The following is a 23,706-nucleotide window of genomic DNA, read 5'->3' as shown; positions in this document are numbered from 1 at the left end:
TGGCATTAGGATGGGCGATATATCATCCAAACCGGTTTGAAGTCCATATTGTGATACCTGTTTCGTAATTTTTGTCCTCGCCAATATATGGCGAATCATGATGTGTGTTAGAGCTGGGTGATGTATCATCCAAAACCTGTTTGAAGTCATGACACCGGTTTCATAATTTTGGTCGATATATCGTGAACCGTGGTGTGTGTGTGTATCTACTGTGCAAAAATCGCAATGTGGGGAAAACCATGAAGCCAGCCAATGCTTTTCTCGATTCCTGCAGACCCTGTTAACTCTGCTAGCTCAGCTCTCTCCTGCCTCATGCAGGGGGGCAGCGAATCACAAGACCAGGCACCGGCAAAAATCACGATACAAGGAGAAACCTTATTTCAGACACCTGATATATTGGTATATCACAGTGCTTAGCTGGTGATATATAACTATGTTGAAAACCAGATATCGCCCAGCCCTAGGCTCCAGTCCTGTACACAATAGGCAATATTCTGCCAACTGTTAGCACAACGATTCCCTCCAATACAATGGGACTTCCTCTCTTCCCCATGCATACTCTGTGTGCCCTCCCCAAATCTGCTTGGGGGGGGATTGGAAACCCCGGAAACCAATTTGAGGAGGTCTAGTGGGAGCAGGGGGGGGGGAGTTCTGTATATGCAGAATTCCTTGTACTATCAGAACCTAGTGCTACTTTGAATACAACCCAGTGGCTCTTACTTCTGAGTAAACATGTACAATGAATGCTCAGGTTGCAAACGTGATCCATGCGGGATGCACGTTCACAACCTGCAGTGTTCACAACCCGCGTCTGCACGTCTGCGCATGCACGGGTTGCGATTCAGCGCTTCTGCACATGCGCGACTGCCAAAACCCAGAAGTAATCTGTTCTGGTACTTCTGGGTTTCGGCAGTCCGTAACCTGAAAAAACACAACCTGAAGCATCTATAACCTGAGGTATGACTGTACAAGATTGTGCTGTTAGTCCCCCACATCTGTTCAGTCCAGCAAAAAATAATAATGCATCATGTGACTCCACTCATCATGTTTTTCAGCTGCAAGTTGCATTGGCTGCATTTGGATGGTCACAATCTCGGTTTGATAAGATGAGACATGGTTGAATCTTAAGTGCCCCCATGCAGATGCTTTGCTCTTCCCTTCGAGGAAAAGAGAAGTTAACTCAGCTTTTATAACAACGGGCGTTTAATGCATAAATTGATGTACATATCTATGCATGTACACATACATTTCGAGGAAATTAAGGGCAGGGAGATTCAGAGAAATGGTACACAAAGTCACAGAATGTGTGTGATGTACTCGGATAACCCCTTGAAGTGCTGACCAGCAACACAATTTTCTGTAGTTTTTAAAAAGACAGTGCTGAAGTGCACAAAGACGATCAGCAATTCACATGCTGCAGCGTTGACAAAAACCAGAAGTGTCAGCCCGATTTACCTCCGAAGCACCATTGCTTCCTCATATATTTCTAAAAGCGGAATTAAGTGGAAAGTGCAAAATTGCAGGCAGTTCAGAAGAACAGTTTCCCATCTTCATTTTATCTCTTCAGTCTGTAACAGTCACCTCAGTAAGATCCTTGGTTTGAAGATCCAAATCTCCTTGGAATAGCAGAAAGACAAAGAACTTTAGACAAGTGATAAACGGGAAAAGCCTTTGTCTCCTTTTCTTTAACCAGATGTTCCAGAGTCCCCCAAATTCAAGGTTCCATCTTTGTGTTTGGTACATATGACATTTCATAATTCAGAAACTGACACAGGGAGAACCCCCAGTTTCTCAGATTGATGGACCGTGAGTAATTTCTGGTCACATCTGTAGTTTTCAGGTTTGACACAGGAAATAGCGGGGGTGGGGTGGGAATTGTTCTGAGAGCAGCTTAAATAGTGAAGAGAGATGAGAATTACGATTCCTTTTCACAGACTTAATCACCGATTTGAACACACACTTTCAGTCCTTGAAGTAAATCTACTATGCCTTTCCTTTCTCTCTTGAGAAGGTGAGTGGACTGAACAGATTGATAGTTTGGATGGAAACAATGCCATGGATTTCAGAAGCAATAACATCACCATAGATATATTATGCAACACTTTGCTATACAATGAGGTCCAGCGCTGAGGGCCTTCTGGCGGTTCCCTCACTGCGAGAAGCGAAGTTACAGGGAACCAGGCAGAGGGCCTTCTCGGTGGTGGCACCCGCCCTGTGGAACAGCCTCCCATCAGATGTCAAGGAAATAAGCAACTATCTGACTTTTAGAAGACATCTGAAAGCAGCCCTGTTTAGGGAAGCTTTTAATATTTGTTGAAACATTGTATTTTAATACTCTGCTGGAAGCCTCCCAGAGTGGCTGGAGAAACGCAACCAGATGGGCGGGGTATCAATAATAATTATTGTTGTTGTTGTTGTATGAACTGGCCAGTATGTAAATACTTTTATAAACAGAGAAGCAGCTAAATAGCATTAGGATGGGCCAGACAGTGCTCCTGAAGGTAGGAGTCTATCAATTAATGAAGATGATCATCCAAATGTCATAGACCAAATGGAGCAAACAGCACGCGGACCTAGTGGTGGGAGGAAAAAATCCTTAAATAAGAGACACGGGGGAATGATTAATGGACTTCAATGTCTGTACACTAATGCGCAAAGCATGGGAAATAAACAAGATGAGCTTGAGCTCTTGGTACAGCAAACTAAATATGACATAATAGGCATCACTGAAACCTGGTGGGATAAGTCCCACAATTGGAATGTAATAATGGGGGGATACAATCTATTTCAGAGAAACAGACCAGACAAGAAAGGAGGAGGAGTGGCGTTATATGTCAGGGATGTGTATACCTGTGAAGAGATCCAAGATTTAGATCCTCAAAGCCAAAGTGAGAGCATTTGGGTCAAAATTAAGGGAGAGAAGAATAACAGAGACCTCATTGTGGGAGTTTACTATAGATCCCCAAGCCAAACGGAGGACATAGATGATGCCTTCCTGGAACAGATGGCCAAGCATGCAAAAGGAAGGGAGATAGTAGTAATGGGGGACTTCAATTACCCGGATATTTGTTGGACGTCAAACTCAGCCAAGAGCATAAGGTCAAACAGATTCCTCACTGGCCTTGCAGACAACTTCATTGTCCAGAAAGTGGGAGAAGCAACAAGAGGAACAGCCATTTTAGATCTGGTCCTAACCAATGTTGATGACCTGGTTAGTGGGGTAGAAGTGGAAGGATCATTAGGCGCGAGTGATCATGCTCTTCTGAAGTTTACTATACAGCGGAAAGGAGCAGCCAAGCATACTAGGACTCAATTTCTTGACTTTAAGAAAGCCGACTTCATAAAACTTAGGGAAGTGCTGGGTGAGATCCCATGGACAACAATACTAAAAGGAAAGGGAGTTCATGATGGCTGGGAGTTTGTTAAGAGGGAGATACTAAAAGCACAAAGTCAGGCAATACCAATGAGACGGAAACATGGAAGGTGCCTAAAGAAGCCAGGGTGGCTATCTAAAGAACTTTTAACTGAATTAAGATTAAAAAAGGATGTGTACAAAAAATGGAAAAGGGGGGAAACCACCAAAGCGGAATTCAAACAAATAGCCAGCACGTGTAGACACAAAGTCAGAAAAGCTAAAGCACAGAATGAACTCAGGCTTGCTAGAGAGGTTAAAAGCAACAAAAAAGGCTTTTATGGGTATGTTCGTAGCAAAAGGAAGAACAAAGAAACAATGGGGTCACTCAGAGGAGAAGATGGTGAAATGCAAACAGGGGACACAGAAAGGGCTGAACTACTCAATGCCTTCTTTGCCTCAGTCTTCTCCGATAAAGAAAACAATGCCCGACCTGAAGAATTTGGAGCAAATGATTCAGCAAAGGAAACACAGCCCAGAATAACTAAGGAGATAGTACAAGAATATTTGGCTAGTTTAGATGTATTCAAGTCTCCAGGGCCAGATGAACTGCATCCAAGAGTCTTAAAAGAACTGGCAGATGTGATCTCAGAACCACTGGCAGTCATCTTTGAGAATTCCTGGAGAACAGGCGAAGTCCCGGCAGACTGGAGGAGGGCAAATGTTGTCCCTATTTTCAAAAAGGGGAAAAGAGAGGACCCAAATAATTACCGCCCAGTCAGTCTGACATCAATAGCAGGGAAGATTCTGGAGCAGATCATTAAGCAAACAGTCTGTGAGCACCTAGAAAGGAATGCTGTGATCACCAATAGTCAGCATGGATTTCTGAAAAATAAGTCATGTCAGACTAACCTGATCTCGTTTTTTGACAGAATTACAAGCCTGGTAGATGAAGGGAACGCAGTGGATGTAGCCTACCTTGATTTCAGCAAGGCATTTGACAAGGTGCCCCATGATATTCTTGTAAAGAAGCTGGTAAAATGTGGTCTTGACTATGCTACCACTCAGTGGATTTGTAACTGGCTGACTGACCGAACCCAAAGGGTGCTCATCAATGGTTCCTCTTCATCCTGGAGAAGAGTGACTAGTGGGGTGCCACAGGGTTCTGTCTTGGGCCCGGTCTTATTCAACATCTTTATCAACGACTTGGATGATGGACTCAAGGGCATCCTGATCAAATTTGCAGATGACACCAAACTGGGAGGGGTGGCTAACACCCCAGAGGACAGGATCACACTTCAAAACGACCTTGACAGATTAGAGAACTGGGCAAAAATAAACAAGATGAATTTTAATAGGGAGAAATGTAAAGTATTGCACTTGGGCAAAAAAAATGAGAGGCACAAATACAAGATGGGTGACACCTGCCTTGAGAGCAGTACATGTGAAAAGGATCTAGGAGTCTTGGTTGACCACAAACTTGACATGAGCCAACAGTGTGACGCGGCAGCTAAAAAAGCCAATGCAATTCTGGGCTGCATCAATAGGAGTATAGCATCTAGATCAAGGGAAGTAATAGTGCCACTGTATTCTGCTCTGGTCAGACCACACCTGGAGTACTGTGTCCAGTTCTGGGCACCACAATTCAAGAAGGACACTGACAAACTGGAACGTGTCCAGAGGAGGGCAACCAAAATGGTCAAAGGCCTGGAAACGATGCCTTATGAGGAACGGCTAAGGGAGCTGGGCATGTTTAGCCTGGAGAAGAGGAGGTTAAGGGGTGATATGATAGCCATGTTCAAATATATAAAAGGACGTCACATAGAGGAGGGAGAAAGGTTGTTTTCTGCTGCTCCGGAGAAGCGGACACGGAGCAATGGATCCAAACTACAAGAAAGAAGATTCCACCTAAACATTAGGAAGAACTTCCTGACAGTAAGAGCTGTTCGACAGTGGAATTTGCTGCCAAGGAGTGTGGTGGAGTCTCCTACTTTGGAGGTCTTTAAGCAGAGGCTTGACAACCATATGTCAGGAGTGCTCTGATGGTGTTTCCTGCTTGGCAGGGGGTTGGACTCGATGGCCCTTGTGGTCTCTTCCAACTCTATGATTCTATGATTCTATTCTATGATTCTAGATGGCGATACCAATCTGGCCCATCCTACGGCCAATTTAGGAGGCAAATTCACCTCTGAGTGGGCAATTGAGATTGTGAGAAGGCATATCTCAGTCAAGCGCTTCAGTTCATAAGAATAACTAGGGCCAATTCACACACTTACCAGAAAAGACCCCTTTTTTAGTTTATACAACTTTTTTGCCTCTCAAAGTGGTTCGCATTTTTTAAAAACAACAACAACCACAAAGTGGTGAAATAAAAATTAAAACTCGAATGGAAAAGGAACAGAGTTGAAAACCTTCCATCTTCTTTTAACAACCATTAGAAGCCGTGTGGAATAAGAACATTAGCCTGGCTCAACACCATCAGGGATGGAGCTAGTCTCACCTCCTGAGGGAGTGAATTACACAACTTGGGTTCTGCCACAAAAAAAGGTCCTATCTTACATTTGCGCCCTCCGCAACCAAACATCTTTGGGTGGTGGTGGGATATACAACATGAAGGTGTGGAGAGAGCTTGTAACATGAGATGTGGGTTTCATATGATTTGTGTAATCATTCTGCCCCCAAAAGGGAGAAATAGCACACAAATCCACATGTACACAGCTTGAGTTTCATTTTACCTTATGCACATTCATACCGTAGGGAGGATACATATGGGCATCGCCTGATTCGTGGACCCAAATCCAAATTGAAACCCAAACTTGGAGCTCCACAGTTATTTACAAATAAGCATATACAGGTGCACAACACACAAACTAACACAGGCCTTTTCCTTCCAGTAAGATTCAGTGTGATGCAGTGGAAGCATACTGGATTATGACTGGTTTGAGTGAGATTCAAATCTCCGCTTAGCCGTAAAGTTCACTGGAGATTTGCTTAAAGCTGCAGGTGTGGTTGTTAAATTTTATTTTTTAAAAAATGTACCAGAGAATTATATCAAAATTACATACTCTTTAAAAACTGTCGGGATTTTCTTCGTTTTCCTGGGAAGAAATATGAAAAGCAAACAAAATGTTGGTAGGTGTTTACCTAGAAACATGCAAGATTATACAAAGAGAGCTTCCGAGCTTGGCATTTTGCAAGCAACGCGAGCTAAGGTTACCAGATTTTTTCCAAAGAATTTGGCGACACTTTTTTTTTTAAGGGGGCGGAGTTATTATTATTTTAAGAAGTAATATCTTCTCTTCTGTGGTCTCCTCTGTTGCGTGGCCTTCCTCTGGGCTTTTTTCTTGGAGCACTAGACGCAATGGAGTAGGCTTGGGTCGGGCCTGGGCTCAGCCACATGTCCTTGCCCTCCCAGTGCTCTCCTACCTCTCCTCCTCAGCAGCAGTGGCGCTGCAAGGTCAGGGCTCCCCTCTTTTTTCTCCTTCTCCTTTCTCTCTCTTCTTTCTCCTCTCCTCCTTCTCCCTGCGTCGACTCCAGGGTTTTCCTGGCCCTGGATCATCGCTTTGCAGTTGGCCGGGTGCTCTTGCTCCCGGCTCGATTTGGGTCATAGGGGGATCAGTGGTTCCCCCAGTTGACGCGCCAGGCATCCCCGGTTCCCCCTTGGCAGTGGTGGCGGCAGTGGCAGTCTCAGCAGCCCAGAGCCAGCCTGGTAGCGCAGTTGGCTCTGGCTGGCTTCAGGAGCTGCTCACTGCCATGGCACCCGCCATTTTGCCTCGCCGGAAGTCCCCATATGATGTGTCTTGTGCCGTTGAACCAACCACACAACATTCATTCCCTACTAATAAATCTACTTAAAATATAAGTCCGGGGACATTAAATGAAATCCGGGGACATTCTGGGGATGGATTTTGTCCCGGGGCAGATTTATAAATTCGGGGACTGTCCCCGGGAAACGGGGACGTCTGGTAACCATACGCTAGCAAATCTATCATCGTGCTAAAACATCAGTGAAGCTGTAAATCCCCACAATAGGAAGTATCTGTTCTTAGATATTTCCTGTTATCTATTGCTAGAGAAATCTGGCAATGCCCCAAAGCACTTTCGGTTTTATTAGCACTCCAAGTACTATCGCAAAAAAGGAGAAGGCAGAAGAGGAGGAGGAGGAGATCCTAAAACCAATTGTGGCTAAGAAGTTCCATTGAAAGCCAAGAGTCTGGAAATAGCCATTATTAAGTTGCTTTGTTTATTTCTTCTTGGGCAACCCTTACCAACAGATCCATTGGCTAGCGAGGGTGAGAATGCAGTAGTTGGTGCAGGGCCAGATTAAGGTTTGATGAGGCCCTAAACTACTGAAGGCAATGGGGCCCTTTATATGTCCAGCTGTCCTTTGTCAACAACAAATTGTCACTGTTTTTTGTGTTGAATATATGCCATATGGTAACTTATGGACCTCATAGATATCTAAAGCAATTTGCACATATTGCCCTGCAACCAGTCCATGCAGAATGTAGGCACTCTATATATAGAAATGAGCAAACCAGTGATATTTTAGGGAGCGGGCTAGCAGGCGGGGCCCATTACTCATAGGAGCCTACACAACAGGAAAAAAACTGTTGCTGTATATCAGTTTTATTTTCTTTGTTTTTTATCTTATATTTTGGAAATGCACATCCAGTTTTTCCCCCTTTAATTTTTTTTGGGGCCCCCAAGAGAGTGGGGGCCTAAGCTGTAGCTTGTTTAGCTTATACGTAAATCTGGCACTGAGTTGGTGGCCTGCTGGAAAGGAACACTGACACAACCTCTAGTCCAGGGGTCAGCAACCTAAGGCCCATGGGCCACAAGCGGCCCATGAGGGGTCGTCTAACCGGCCCATGGACCCCGCCGCCCGCTCGGGGACCCCCACCACCCGCTCGGTCGGCTCCCATGTGCCACGCTATACCATAGCTGTCAACTGTCCCTTATTTGGCGGTTATCCCAGCGCCGTGTCCCGCTTCTGTCCTGGACTGATGATGTCCCTTAAATTTCCCGGGTTTCATGCTCGCCCGGCTCGGGAGGGAAGCAGTGGCTCAAGGTCCTCTGCCTCAAGAGAGAGAGCGCACGAGGTGCCACATCTCCATCTCTCCCTTTTCCCCCTCAGGGGTGCGTCGTGAGGAGACGGGTGGCGGCGGGCGGGCAGGCAGCCCCTCTCTTGCGAGACGTCTGCCGTGCTGCCAGGGGAAGCCAGAGGCGACAGCGGCTGCAGCGGCTGAGGAGGTGGCCTGAGGGAGGAGGAAGAGGAGGGGATGGGGAGGGACACAGAAGGGCGGCGCTTTAGCGGCCACCGTGGCGCCGCAACCACCTCATGCGGGGCTCACGGGCGGCGTGGGCGAGAGTGTCTCTCCCTCCCTCTTGGGCGGGGAAGGGCTGATGGAACTCATAAGCTAAGCAAAATCCCTTATTTTGGCTGCTGCTCCCTTATTTTTGAGGCTGCTGGTCCCTTATTTTCAAATCTGTAAGTTGACAGCTATGCGCTAAACTGGTGCGCAGCAGAGCGGGGAATGCCTTCCATGATGCTGGCCAGCACACCTCTGTGCCAGAAGGAGCACCGGAAACAGCGTTTGCGCATGAGTGCACGCGCACTCCCGGCCCCCCGGGGCGTCTGCGGGACTGTGAACCGGCCCAAGCCACAAAAACTTTGCCGAGCCCTGCTCTAGTCAATCCCATTGCGGCTGCTTAGGTAGAAAGGGAGAACGGAGGACGACACAATACAAGTGCCCCAGTGGGAGCACCTGATTGTCTCTGCTTGTCTCTTTACGCTGCCAGCCTTGCCACCCCCTTGCCTCTTGCCCTGGTGTTTTTCTGCTGGGTATTGTGGGCAGTCCTGGGACTGCACCGTGACTCAACAGGAGATCTGACTTCTGAGTCTTTACCTGCAAATGTGTCTGCTTGCAACACAGAGAGACACAGACACAGAGAGATGTCAGCAGGCAGAGAAAGGAGACAGATGCATTTTGATTAAGTTCTCTCTGGGACCAGAGGGAGAACTACTGTATGGAGCTGAGCCATTGCTAGGTTTTGCAATGTATCTTTTTTTTTTTTTTTGGAGTTGTTTTCTAACGTTTAAATATTTAGGACTCCCCCACCCAACCCCCACAGTAAAGCTTTAAAACTCATTTCTTGTGGTAAATAAAATTCATTTCTGCACAAGATCTGGGAGTTTCGTTGTACAACTCTAACAACCAGAAGCAAACAAGGGCTGGCCCATACTTCTGTGTGTCCTACTGCTTCCCTCCAGAGAAACCAGCTCTTTGCTGAATATGGAACCAATGGCAATAGGGTTTTCCACGGAATGCTGTTTGTTCCGATTCAGCGGTAAAGAATGGGTTTTCCCAGGGAAATCTGCGAGGCAAAGGCAAAATCGCTTGGACCTATACTTTCTAGGCAAAGGGACAAGTGGAAGTGTGGACAACCCCCAAATTGGGTGGTGCTCCCCTAATTCATAAACAGAATAGACACATTTAATGTCAGTGTCTGTAGGACTAAAGTTAATTGTTTATTAGCTTTGATGATTTATACTCCACCTTTTGATTGAAATATCTCCAAAGCGGCTTGCAGTGGATTGTAAATATATAGCAAAACCCACACATACGGAAATAACCCCAAGAGCCCGAGTCTTGCCATAGTCTCTCACCTTTTCGGGTACTCAGCTTTGTGCTTGACTTACTCCTTTGGACTTTAATGGCAATTGCTATTAGTAAAAATAATGCCAGCAGACAAATTGGTAGGATGAATGAGAGGGGAGATTTCCCCCTGTTATGTGCTGGAGGTGTTTTATCTGTAAACAAGAAAATTAAATATGTATATTATCCCAAACACAATCTGATACATTCCCCAGTTTGATCAAAGAAGCAGGATATAATTAATTAGGATTTTTTAAAAAAATCCGTTTTCATAATTCTCCCTGCAATTGAAGCTGTTTCTTGTACGGACAGTGAGCTAACACTACAAAAATCACCAGGTGCTGTGATGCTACCAAGAGGATCCATTGGTACATCTTGGTGACAGTGCACATTGGTATTTAACTCACCCTTGGGACCAGCTGATTGTAGGAGCGTGCTACAGATTAATGTGAAACCACACAAGTTTTTACCTTGCAAAACCACTGATTTGTGGGCTGATGTCTCCTGATTCAGTTCCTGATTCCAGAATGCACAGCTGTAGTTTCCAGGAGTGCTTGGTCTGACTCTCAGGATGCTGGTTATGTTGAAAAGTCCATCCCTTGTCATTTCAAATGTAGTGTTTGCATGTATGCTGGCATTCAGATCCCTCTCATAGTGCCAAGAAACTTCAGCCAGAGGGTACCCTTCTGAATGGCAAGCTAAGATCAAGTCTTCTTCCTCTCTTCTTTCCTGTAGATTGATTCTTTTGTAGGGTGCTGCAAGAAGTGGAGGACAGTATCACAGAGCGCTTTGCAGTATTTTGGTGGCACTTTCCCCGTTTCTCTTCCTTTTGGTTGATTTACACAACCATCATATAAGAGAAGACACATGCTTTGAACTAAGCAAGAAGGGACATTGCCTACATCTTGCATTTAATGTGCACATCTTTAAAATACGTTGGAAGAAACAAACCAGGAGATTTAGTTCAGGCATAGCAAGAAGCCGAGGCTTTCTACTTTGCTTATCCTGCCTGGGCCAGGAGGTTAGCAGGGGGTTAGTTTTCCTGACGGGAAACAGGAATGCAAACTCTGCATACTTCTCTCAAACCTAGAGACACATACAGTACTAACGCTGCAATTCCAATAACACACACGTTGAAAGTTGCAGCACATGCAGAAGCCACTCTTTTTTCTTCTCCAAATTCTCACATAAATAACTGCAAATAATTAACTTTTTTAAAAAAGAGAGGAAAGAAGTATAATTAACTTTTTTTAAAAGACAGGAAAGATGTAGATCTAGTGGAACAACCACCATTGCATACAGCTGTATACACATAGGAGCCATTTTCTGTGAGTTCAAAGCTGTGGAAAGTGTTAATCAGTTCCTTTGTTAAGAAACAAAGGATTAAAATGACAGAGTGTGTTCAGCATTCTTGCCTCCAGAGGAAACTAAGGCTGCAAATCATTCTCTTAGATTCTCACTGCTTGGGTGCAATAATACAGTATTACAATATATATATTGTAAGTTCTGCAGCTACCAACCTTCAACTTCCAAAGTAATGTACTTGTAGTCTGCTCCCTCGTATTTAACAACACAGATGTAATCTCCTGCATCTGTGAGCTTTATGTTGGTGATAGACAGCAAAGAAAGTCCTTTGTCTAACTCCTCACGTGACAATGACGCTCTCCCATGATAATCAGAATCCTGATGGGTGAGGTCTTCTTGGCCATTGTTGAGCTTGTAGACTTCTTTGTCCCCCAGTGACAGCTTTCTTTGCCACGAGACACTTAGTCCCATCAAATTTAATGGGGAATGGACTGGAAAGCGACATCCCATAATCACATCACTCCCATACTCCGCAGTGTAACGTGGCTGAAGAACTTTGACTGTGAATAAAGCTGAGAGGTTGAAACAAAGCATGAGTATCTTATCATGCAAGCACCAGGATTTATGCGGAACAGAAGAAGTCCAGTAAGTCTGATACCAACAGTGTGTGGATTTCTGGTTGGTATGTCTTCTTCTTGTTCACAACTTACTGACATGACTGCTTTCTACATGGAGGAATCAAGTAGGGTAGCCCCTTTCCATGCCAATGTCACCACACTACAGTGAAAAGGAAATGAAGAATTGGGCCCTTTAAATGAGTTTCTGTAAAAACATGCCATGATTTGCTGCCATTTTTAAAGAAAGTATTTGAGTAAAGAAAGTATTTTCACACAACCAGGATCAAACTTTAAACTCCCATAAGACCAATTTCATGCATATTCAGTAACTATGCATTTAACACATTTAGGATGCTTATAGAGAGACGGGAGAAGATTGTAGACATCTTCTTTCTTTGTTGGACGCATAGGAGCCAACCTTTCGCCTGCCCTCCCCCCAAAAAGATGATGGGTATTGTCATCCAACAGATGTGCGACATGCTGTGCCATGTGATCGATTTTGCAGGGCAGGGCTCAAGTGGGCCCTCCAAAAAATTAATTCACATTGACACTCCTAGTTGGACGATTGTCTAGCCCAGGGGTCCTTCTCACACCACCTTCCCTAAACCACTCTGCGAGGCTGGGCTCACGTGTATGTCCTGGGCCTCATGAGGACACATTCCATTGCTGTTACTACAGACCAAAGGGACAACCCATTTGGGACACCAAACTGACGGAGACCTGAGTAAGAGCATCTCAGGGCTCAGGAATATTTCCTGCGGACTGCAAAGGTGCAAGGAAAGTGCCCAGCAGCCAAGAATTGCAATCCACCATCCACAATGGCTGAATATTCGTTAATGGTAGACTTTTTCTGACCCTGGCACTCAGGAACGTGTGACCCACCCAACCCTTCCAGGTAGCTCTGAAGCTCTTAGACTTCAAATCCAAAGGGAAATGTACAACTCTTTGAGGATTTCATTGTAAACCTGCCCAAATGAAAGCTCTCACCTGCAATCATATGAAGCTGGATTTCCAGTAGCACAACTGGCAGCAGTTTGGACATTTGCCTAGACATATCTGAAAAGCAATGTTGACATGATAAACATCCTACATTGTGGCATATAAACAACTGCTCTGCCAAAGAATGCATGTCTTTATGATTCAGTAATATACCCCTAAAAGAAGAGAATTCGACAGCTGAGATACATGTTTTGAACCTGACCTTATTCTCTGTTTTAAACTGTACTTTCGATGATGTATTAAGTATTAGTTTTATCTGATTTTAAATTGCCTCATTGCTTTGCTGTAACCCCTTCCGGGTGGGTAAGAAACACAATACACATGGCTCACAATTTGAAAAAGAACTTTTACAAAATATGGATAAACTTTTGTCTAAAATGTATAACTTTCTACTAGAATAGGAAACAAAAGATGAGCTGGTTAAAACTTCAGTGACACACTGGGCAATAGATATAGGACACAATATAGAGTTCAACCTCTAGGAGAAACTCTGGAAAAGCGACCTGAAATTTACTGCATGTTATTCATTGAAAGAGAATTACCTGAAAATGATTAATAGCAGGTACTTAACTCCGAGTAGGTTGGCTAAGATTGATGAAACAGAATCAGATATGTGTTGGAAGTGTAAAGAAACGGAGGAAATGTTTTTTCTCATGTGGTAGACATGTAAATGGTAAAAGTGCATTGGGAAATGATTTATAATGAATTGAAAAAAATGTTTAAAATTACTTTGCTCCCCAAAACAGAGTCCTTTTTGTTGGGGATAACCCAGACTGAAATTCCTAGATGTCAGAGAAAATTATTTATGTATGCAACAACTGCGGCCCATATTTTGTTAGCCACAAAAAGGAAAGTGAGTGAAGTCCCAACTGTTATGTACTGAAGTTCTTACCCTGGGCCAGCAGGGGGATACTGTAGATAGTTATGCAAATAAGGGATCGAAAGTGACGTTCAGTGATTGGATAGTTTTAGAAAATTGTTACAGTTACATTGTACTGGAGCTCTATATAAGCAGGCTGACTGGACCCTTCAGTTCAGTTCTGTCCTGGCCTGTGAATAAGCAAGAGCTGTTTGAAGAATCGCTGTGTCGTCTGATATGTTCACCCACAACCTAACACCAACTGAAGTGGATTGGCAGCTTAAATTGACAGAATTTGCACAACTTGCAGATTTGGCAGATAGAATAAGAGAGCAAGAAGAACATACATATAAAGAAGGGTGGAAAACATTTATTGAATATATGGAAAATAACTGTATACAGCTGAAAGCACTGGCAGCATTGAGATAAATTCAACAGAGCAAATAATTTTTGATGGATGTAAAAGTGGAAAACTGATTTGAAAGGTTATAGTAAAATATGCAGGGATGCATGACAGGTAAAATGAACCATGGAAAGAGAAAAAGGGAAGTCATTGTTCCATAAAATTTGCAATTTAAGTAATAAGGTGCCAAAGTTGCTAGACTCGCCCCCCACCCCCGCCAAGCTCCATGAACACATACTTGGCTAACTCCAAAATTGCATGTATACTTCATGCAGCCTTCCAAGAATAAATGTTCTAGCCAACAGGAACTGATCTAGCTGCATTACAACTGGAGATGTCAGCTAGTATAGGCTGTGACAACAAGGAATGGATGAATCAGCCTATTTTTCATCCATATCACTTGCATATGTGCTTAGTCGTAAGTCTGTCTCATCCCATAGCCACATTAATCACCATGTGTGTGTGATCTCTCTCACACAAAAATCACACTTAAATACATACAGTCGTACCTTGTTTTGCGGCCGGGATCCATTCCGGAGCCCTGGCCGCTAGCCGAAAAGGACGCAGGGCAAAGCGCCGCATCTGCACATGCGCATGGAGCGGTTTAAGCTTCTGCGCATGTGCAAAGTGCGATGTAGCGCTTCTGTGCATGCGTGAGCGGCAAAACCAGAAGTAACCGGTTCCAGTACTTCCGAGTTTGCCGCGAACATTCACTAGAATGGATGTTTGCTGAGATATTACTGTACTTTAAACTTAACTTTCTATATACTATATTTTTCCATATATAAGACACTCCTCCCATGTATAAGACGACCCCTAATTTTCTGGAACCCCAAATTTTAAAATAGTTAGGGTTGCCGTATTTCAAGAGCCAGAACCCGAACCCTTGTGCATTCACCATCCGTGTATAAGACAACTCCCAATTTTTGACTATTTTTTAAGCAAAAAAACCCATCGTTTTATACACGAGGAAATACGATCTTTCTTTCTTTTTTTTTTTTGAAGCATTTCTCTCTCAAAATATACATTTTAAAATGCATTTTGATATTGGTTTTGAGCCAAGAACCAACAACAGTGGTGTGGTCTCGGACAGGGGAGATGCAAAGAAACCAATTTGGAGGCTGAACCCTCACCACCACTGCAAGGGGCACCAATATTCGGGGCCAAAGGATGAGATCTATTTTACATTTTCCACCTTAATGCTACACCCGATATTTGCCATCTGAGGTAGGATCTTCAGAGCACATCCTGATCAGGCTACCTTGCGCTGAAAAGCAAGGAAATGCAGGACTGAGCTACGCTCATTTTCAATAGTTGGCATTAATTAATTAATTAATCTTAATTATATCATGAGCCTGCCCCATATCTTCTCCAGATGCAGCTTCTGCACATGCTGAGAAGCGCACATTCCTTGACTCAAATATGCTGCCATGAATGATAAAAAGAGAGAGAGAGCAGGCCAAGTAAGATTGGAAACTCATTTTTTTTCACCTCGACCGCTGCTTTGAATTGCCCAACCTATGCTTCATGCAAATACCCCACAGAGAACAGAGGGGACAACCCAAAAACAGAATCGATCTCACTCAGCAATTTGCCCACTGTTCTTACTTGTCACTTTTGAGTTTAAGGGTAAAAAGGAGAAAGGAGGAGGAAAGGAGAACTCCAACCAGGAGTTCTGCTGACTTGGCTGCCACCAACTCCCCTGACCTATCCCCATCAGCATAGGTACCCCCATGAAGGAGCCGGGCACCCACAAATTTTGGTGCCAGGGCCATGCATGCTGCATGGCAACCACGGCTGTGGGCACCCACGATCATGGGGCCAAATTGGCACTCCTGCCCATCAGCACAGAACCACTACTGCTTGGAGAATACCACTGCTTCCCCTTCCTTTTCTGAGCTGCTGCTGTGAGGCACCAGATTCCCATGCGCACAGCCCATGCTGCGGCAGATGTGTGCAGCAAGTCTTGAACTGGCCAGGTGGAACATTTAACATGGACAGCGGTCTGCAGCTTTACCTAGATGTATTGTTCTGCACAGCTAGCTTATTAATTTATCACCTTTGTACCTTGCCGTTCCATAAACAATGCTGACAACATGGCCGACAACAATAAAAAACCCAATTAAAAATGTACTCTGTGTGTGTGAGTACACACACATACACACATGACAACAATAAAGCTGACATGAGATAAAGAACTTTTGTTATGGGATAGTCTAAAAACTGGGAAGGAGGGGCAGACTTTGGACTTCGTTGGTTTTTTTGGGACTTCGTTGGGATTTTTTTTTACTACCACCCTGTAGTCTACCAATGGGAAAGAGCAGACATACATTAGGGATTAATGAAGATGCCCTGGGCACAAACTCAGGGCAAAAAGTTGTGACCAGTAGCAGAACCACAGGTCCTTTCCACCGCAGTCTACTCCTGATCATAGGGTTCTGTTGTGGCTGTGTACACCAACTTCAAAGCACATTCCAAATAAGTACACACTATTCTAGGGTTGCCATATTTTGAAGAGCAAAGAAGAGGCCTGGGGCAGGGGGCGGAGAGGGATGTGGGAGAGAAGATGCTTGCCTAGATAGCCCTATAATGCCAGTGTACTGGAAGAAGCAAAGATCACCATGAAGCAATGATTCTTCAACATCAACTTCGTTGGACTGGTCATGTTGTTTGGATGCAATGATTCTTCAACATGGTCATGTTGTTTGGATGTATGATTATCGTCTTCCAAAGCAACTACTCTACTCTGAACTTAAAAATGAAAAGCGTAATGCTGGTGGTCAACAAAAGAGGTTTAAAGACTCTCTCAAGGCAAATCTTTAAAAATGTAGTATAAACACTAACAGCTGGTGAAATATACTCAGAGTCGCAAAGTGATTTCATGCTCTTTATTCAGCTCATAGTGGTGAGGAGGAATGAATGAAAGTCCCCTCACAGTATCTGCTTTATATACATTATTTACACAATGGGCTGCACATGATTGGCTAATTCCGGAATTCTACTGTAAGCCAATCAGGTTGTGGATTCACTTCTATCTGGAGCAGGATTGGGTGGTTCCTGCCAACCAATCAAACTGCTGCATTGTTCCAGGACCAATCAGACTGCTGCATTCTGAATCCTATTGTTCTAGGACTAATCAGACTGCTGCAATTTGGATCCTATTGTTCTAGGACCAATCAGACTGCTTCAGTTTGGATCCTATTGTTCTCAGTACATAACACCCCTCCCCTCTAAGTTCCAGTCCTGCCCGGGAGGTCGCATTCATAGTCCTCAAGGTATGCCGGCGGCCTACGTGTGCGTTGCGGCCTGTGGTGTTCCCTGGTCCGGGCTCCAGGTTCTGGCTCATGTTCCAAGGATGCTGGCTGTGATGGGGTTGTTTGGTCTGGTGCAACCGGCTCGCTCAGTCGTGGTTCTGGTTCTGGTGTCCTTTCGGCCTCACGGGTCCTCTCTGTATTTACTGATTCTGCCTCTCCTGCTGGCCCCTCCTGCTCTATGGGCCTCACTGTCCCGCTGTTCCCTTGGGACTCCTCTGACCTGTCCTCCTCCTGGGTTTCTCCCGGGAATCGTCGCCGTATCTGGTCGCAGTGGCGGCGCCAGCATTGCCCCCCATCCGTTAGCACCTCGTACGACACTGGGCCAGTGACCCTGGTGACTGTGGCGGGTACCCATGCCGGGCCTGCCCCAAAATTCTTTGCGTACACTGGGTCCTGGGCCTCGAAGGTCCGGGGGTTCCTGCCTTCCCCCACCACTACCTCATCCTGAGCTCTATCGGGGTGAAGGCGGTCCAATCTGATTGCAAGGCGCCGACCCATTAGTAGTTCAGCGGGGCTCCGGCCAGTCGTTGAGCTGGGGGTGCTGTGCTGTGCTAGAAGGAATGTGGCAAGGCGGTACTCCCAGTCCCCTTGCGTCATGCGGCGAAGGGTGTCCTTGGTGGTCCGCACCATGCGTTCTGCTTGGCCATTGGTGGCAGGGTGGAACGGCGCTGAACGGATGTGGCGGATGGTGTTCTGTGCTGTGAAGGTTTGGAATTCTCCTGACGTAAATGCAGTCCCGTTGTCTGAGACGAGAGTGTCAGGGAGCCCGTGGGTTGCAAACAGCCTGCGTAGTACCCGGATGGCTGCGGACGTGGAAGTGGACGGTACCAGTGCGACCTCCAGCCATTTGGTGTAGGAATCCACCACTATGAAGAATGTTTTTCCCTGAAAGGGGCCAGCGAAATCCACATGCAGGCGTGACCATGGTGCTCGGGCGGACTCCCAGGACTGGACTGGGGCCCTTGGGGGATCTGGGCGGGATTCTTGGCAGGCCTGGCAGTGTTTGACCCAAGCCTCTATCTCTCCATCGATCCCTGGCCACCACACATAACTCCTGGCAAGGGCCTTCATTCTTACTACCCCTGGATGTGTCTCGTGTAGGGCTGTGAGGACCCTTTTGCGGAGGGGCTGGGGAACAACGACTCTGCTTCCCCATAACAGGCACCCCTTGTGGGCCGACAGTTCATGTTTGCGGGTTGTGTAGCCGGCGAATTCTGGCCCGGGGCTGCTGCTGGGCCATCCCCTCCACACCCAGTCCAGGACCCGGGAGATGACCCTATCTTTCTTGGAATGGTGTGCAACTTCTTGTGCCTGAATGGGGCGGTCAGGAAGCAGCTCCAGGCTCATAACCTCTTGTGCAGGTGCTGGGTCAGGGCCTGTTTCCGGTAGTGGTAGCCTGCTGAGGGCGTCCGCATGGCCCATTGCCTTCCCCGGGCGGTGAATCAGTGCATACTGGTAGCTGGCAAGGAAAATTGACCACCTGAGGACGCGAGGAGACAGCACTTGGGGGGTCTGCTTTTCGGGGGCAAACAAGCCAAGCAACGGCTTGTGGTCAGTCACCACGGTGAAGGGCCGCCCGTACAAGAAATCATGGAATTTTTTTACTCCCTTCATGATTGCCAGACCCTCCTTGTCAATTTGCGAGTAGTTCCGCTCGGTTGCGTTGAGTGTCTGGGAAAAGTACGCCACCGGTACCTCTCTTCCATCCGGGAGTTGGTGCCCCAGGACAGCGCCAATGCCATAGGGTGAGGCATCGCATGCTAGCACCACTGGCAGCCTCTCGTCGAAGTGTGCCAAGACAGAGTTTGAGACAAGCAAGTCCTTGACTGCCTGGAATGCGGCCTCCTGGCGCTGGCCCCACACCCAAGGGGCCCGCTTGTCCAGGAGTCTGTGTAGGGGCTCCGCTACCGCCGCCTTGTGGGGAAGGAAGGAATGGTAAAAGTTCAATAGTCCCAAGAAGGCCTGAAGTTCAGTCTTGCTCTTGGGCGCTGGGGCATCACAAATGGCCCGTACCTTGTCCCCCATCGGGTGGACCCCTTCTGCGTCCACCATAAATCCCAGAAAGTCCACCTGAGGCACTCCTAGTAGACATTTTTCTCGCTTCACCTTGAGACCCGCCGTCTGGAAACGGTGCAGAACGGTGCGGAGGCGGTCCTCAAACTCCTCTGGTGTGGGCCCGGCAATCAACACATCATCGAAGAAGGGGGTGACGCCAGGAATCCCTTTAAGGAGAGAGTCCATTAGATTCTGGAATATGCCTGGTGCCACGCTGACCCTGAATTGCAGTCGCTTTACCCTGAACGCTCCTCTGTGCGTCACAATCGTCTGTGCCTCTGCTGTGGCCTCATCTACTGGCAGCTGTTGATATGCTTGGGCCAAGTCCAGCTTGCCAAAAATTTTCGACCCAGCCAGGGTGGCAAGGACATGGCTGACCACTGGCACTGGGTATGCGTGGGCCGTGAGGGCCTTGTTTATGGTACATTTGTAGTCTGCGCAGATGCGGACCGAACCATTAGGCTTGACGGGTGTGACGATTGGCGTTTCCCAGGGGGCATTAGGCACCGGCTCCAGCACTCCTTGCTCCACGAGTCGGTCCAATTCCTCGTCTATACGGGGTTTCAAGGCGAACGGGACCCGGCGGGCCTTGAGCCTGACCGGTCGTACTGCGGGGTCAAGCTGTAGCGCAATGGGGGGGCCCGTATACTGTCCCAATTTTCCGTCGAAAACCCCTGGAAATTCCTTGCATATGGCGTCCACGTCCACTTGTAAGCTAGTGTGGTTCACCCCGGTGACAGCTAGCCCCAGTGGTCCAAACCATGCCAATCCCAGTAAGCTAATGTAGGGGCCCTTGACCACAAGCAAGGCCAGTTGTCGCGTCCGCCCTCGGTATTGCACCCTGAAGGTCCCCACCCCCATTGTGGGGACCTTACGTTTCTGGAAGTCCCGTAGGGTGAATGGGGCCGGCCTGAGTTTGGGACCCCCAGTAGGACACAGTTTCCTTAAGGTCTTTGCCGAGATTATGGATAGAGTTGAACCCGTGTCAAGCTCCATGCGGCATGGGGCCCCCTCTATCTGTACCTCTACATAAATTTTCTCTACGTTGGGGTGGGGCAACTGGTATACCTGGCAGTCCGTGAGCTCTGTCGAGTTGCCTTGGTGCGTTGGGCCCCGGGACCTGGGGCTCTTGGGTTGGTCATCTGATGCCTGGTGTCGGGTGGGCCGAGCCCGACACACCCGGGCGATGTGTCCCGATTTTCTGCACTGCCTGCACTCTGCGTTGCGGAAACGGCAGGTCCTCCTCTCGTGACTCTCCCCGCAGCTTGCGCAGTTTCCTCCTTCTCGTCGAGGCAGCTGTGGTCTGTGCGCTGCTTGAGTGCGCTGCTGTACTCGGTGCACCTCCTCCCTGTCGGATCCTGAGTGGTCGGTGAGGTCTTCATGGTGGACCCTCGGTTGGGATGGCAGGCTCGGCCGTGCCTCTTGCGTCGACCTCTCGGCAGCTTCCGTTGCCAGGGCCTCCTCCAGAGCGACGTGGAACGTTAGGTCCTTCTTAGCGTAGAGGCGTCGTTGCAGCTTCTCATCCTTCAGGCCACCGACGAGACGGTCACGAAGCATGTTCTCCAGCTCTGAGAAGTTGCAGAACCGGGCGGCTTGGCGGAGAAAGGTCACAAACCCAGTTATGGTTTCCCCAGGGGCTTGTCGCTTTGCGTAGAAGGCATTTCGACGAGCCACCACTGAGGGCTGCGGCGAAAAGTGCCCCTTCAGCTGTTCCATTATTGTTTTGTATGGAACAGTAGCGACGTCTTCAGGCGCAAGGAGAGCCCGGGCGATTTCAAACGTCTCCTCTCCGCAGACGCTGAAGAATATCGCCCTCTTCTTGGCATCTTCTTCGTCGGTGACCCCTTTGGCTTCTAGGAGGAAGGTGAAACGGGAGGCGTACGCTTCCCAGTCTCCAGATGCTGGGTTGAATGGCGAGAAGCTGCTGTTGGCTGCCATTCTGAGTTCCTTGTGTCCCGGAGCTGAAGCCTGGATACACGGTGCGAGGCAGCAGTGCGGCAGGTGGCGGTGCTGCGGTGCTGTGTGTGGCAGTCAGCTCAGCGGGATCCCACCTTCGTCGCCAGTGAAATATACTCAGAGTCGCAAAGTGATTTCATGCTCTTTATTCAGCTCATAGTGGTGAGGAGGAATGAATGAAAGTCCCCTCACAGTATCTGCTTTATATACATTATTTACACAATGGGCTGCACATGATTGGCTAATTCCGGAATTCTACTGTAAGCCAATCAGGTTGTGGATTCACTTCTATCTGGAGCAGGATTGGGTGGTTCCTGCCAACCAATCAAACTGCTGCATTGTTCCAGGACCAATCAGACTGCTGCATTCTGAATCCTATTGTTCTAGGACTAATCAGACTGCTGCAATTTGGATCCTATTGTTCTAGGACCAATCAGACTGCTTCAGTTTGGATCCTATTGTTCTCAGTACATAACAGCTGGGAAACACTGGCCTGCGAACGCACCAATTGGAGAACAGCCTTTACCAAAGGTGCCTTGGACTTTGAAGAAGCTCGAACTCAGGACAAAAGGGAGAAGCGTGCTAAGAGGAAGGCACGTTTGGCAAACCCTCACAGTGATCAACTCCCACCCGGAAACCTACCGGTATGTCCCCACTGTGGAAGGATGTGTGGGTCCAGAACTGGCCTCCACAGTCTCTTACTGACTCACTTTTAAAACCGTGTTTATGGAATGACTATTTTACTCAGCTACGAGTGATCGCCAAAGAAGAAGAAAGATGGCTTGATCCTGGCAGGTTCCTTGTTATGGACCTATGGGCTCAGCCCAGAAGCTTTAACCAGTGTCATGCTGGCTCTCAGCTTCATTATCGAGATAATCCTCTAAGGCCCTGTTCCCCCTCCATCTTAAGCACAGTATGTGTGTCATGGGATGGGGGCTTTCTGATGTTGACGACAAGAAAGGAACTTCAGCCTCACCACAGCACTCATTTTGATGAGCAGGTTCCCCCTCCAGCATATGACTTCGAGTTTATTGTTGTTTTTGCTTTATTGCAGGCATTTGATTGTTTGATATTGTTTTAATTTCCTATCATGTTGTTTGCTACCTTGATTTAGTTTTCTTTTATGGGAAAGAAGGAGACAACTGTTGAAAATAAGTAAAAGAATAACCAAACATGCATGTCTGAATCAGCTCTTGCCCAATTTAACACTCCCGGAATGGCAATTCCCAAGCACACACATGCTCCCTTTAGTACCAAAGAAAAAAATAAGGACGTTTTGGCAAATTCCAAAAATCCACCAGGACAGAAATTTTACTCCTGGAAAAGAGGACATGTCCTGGAAAAAGAGGACATATGGCAACCCTACATCCCCCCCTCCTAGAATACTGGGCACTGTACTTTACCCCTCACAAAGTTAAAATTCCAACCATCCCTTAACAAACTACAGTGCCCATAATTCTTTGAGGGAAATAATGTGTTTTAATGGTATAATGGACACACATCCCTACTTTAGATTGGGGGGAGGCTGTTAGACAACTGGGGGTCTGATCTACTGCAAATCACCTAGAGATCTACCAGTGGATTCTGATCTAGCTTCTGCCCACTGCATAATGTCAATAAACACATAAAAATTTACACACACACACACACACACACACACACACACACACACACACACACGTTGCTTTCCTTGTTTAAAGATTTGGCCATGATAAATCTCCACCAATTCCCTTCACATCTCATGTTTTCCAAGAAAGCTGCCTGACAATCCAGACAAATTATTTGTTCTAGAGCATATTAGAAATACTGATGTTCTGTATCAGAATTATATTCACCTCAAGATTTAAGGCCGATCTCCTTCTCAGTGGAATTTGTTGTCCCAGGCAAAAGCGTGCCCCTCCTTGATGTATGTGCCTTGAGACAGCCAGCGAGGAACAAGGTCTCATGCTTCATTGCCAGAGTCTTCTCTCATGAATAAAATGCTGAACTCCAATAACTAGCTTTTCTGAAGAAAGTGGTTGGATAGATGCCAGCCTTCTTTCGGGAAATGAAGTGCTTGTGGTTTCTCTTTCATTGTTACTGTTGCGGGCTGTACTTTTTTATTTAGTTGTTCTGCATTCTAAAAGCAAAACAAAGCAGCTGCATACTGTACTTCCTTGTGTACTAGGTCATGGCAATACATCTGAC

General features: G+C 46.7%; 1 protein-coding gene across 2 annotated transcripts; it reads right to left on the bottom strand.

The window, feature by feature from the left end:
• Nucleotides 1-1,185: 1,185 nt before the first annotated feature.
• On the bottom strand, nt 1,186-23,504 carry LOC309522586 (programmed cell death 1 ligand 2-like). 2 transcript variants are annotated; one of them, XM_082205964.1, is made up of 7 exons: nt 23,355-23,504; nt 12,921-12,989; nt 11,532-11,888; nt 10,482-10,766; nt 10,023-10,166; nt 6,418-6,450; nt 1,186-1,616 (listed from the first exon to the last, which is right to left on the bottom strand). In XM_082205964.1, exons 2-7 carry the CDS (start codon nt 12,985-12,987, stop codon nt 1,564-1,566), a joined length of 939 nt encoding a protein of 312 aa, XP_082062090.1. In that variant the 5' UTR covers nt 12,988-12,989; nt 23,355-23,504; the 3' UTR covers nt 1,186-1,563. The 2 variants fall into 2 exon arrangements, with proteins under 2 accessions (XP_082062090.1, XP_082062091.1); XM_082205965.1 differs by lacking the exon at nt 6,418-6,450.
• Nucleotides 23,505-23,706: the final 202 nt, after the last annotated feature.

This window comes from Podarcis vaucheri, assembly GCF_965113315.1.
Source record: "Podarcis vaucheri genome assembly, chromosome: 17".
Classification (NCBI taxonomy): domain Eukaryota; kingdom Metazoa; phylum Chordata; class Lepidosauria; order Squamata; family Lacertidae; genus Podarcis; species Podarcis vaucheri.
Note: the sequence above shows the minus strand (reverse complement) of the source record. Positions and strands in the feature narration are given on the sequence as shown.

What these genes read in the sequence shown, in the direction of transcription:
- LOC309522586 (XM_082205964.1), bottom strand. Translation starts at nt 12,987, where the DNA reads ATGTCTAGGCAAATGTCCAAACTGCTGCCAGTTGTGCTACTGGAAATC. An exon ending in AAAGCTGAGTACCCGAAAAG is followed by an intron (nt 6,451 to 10,022) that starts GTGAGAGACTAT and finishes ATTTCTTCCCAG; the next exon opens with GAAAACGAAGAAAATCCCGA. An exon ending in ATCCCGACAGTTTTTAAAGA is followed by an intron (nt 1,617 to 6,417) that starts GTATGTAATTTT and finishes TGCTATTCCAAG; the next exon opens with GAGATTTGGATCTTCAAACC.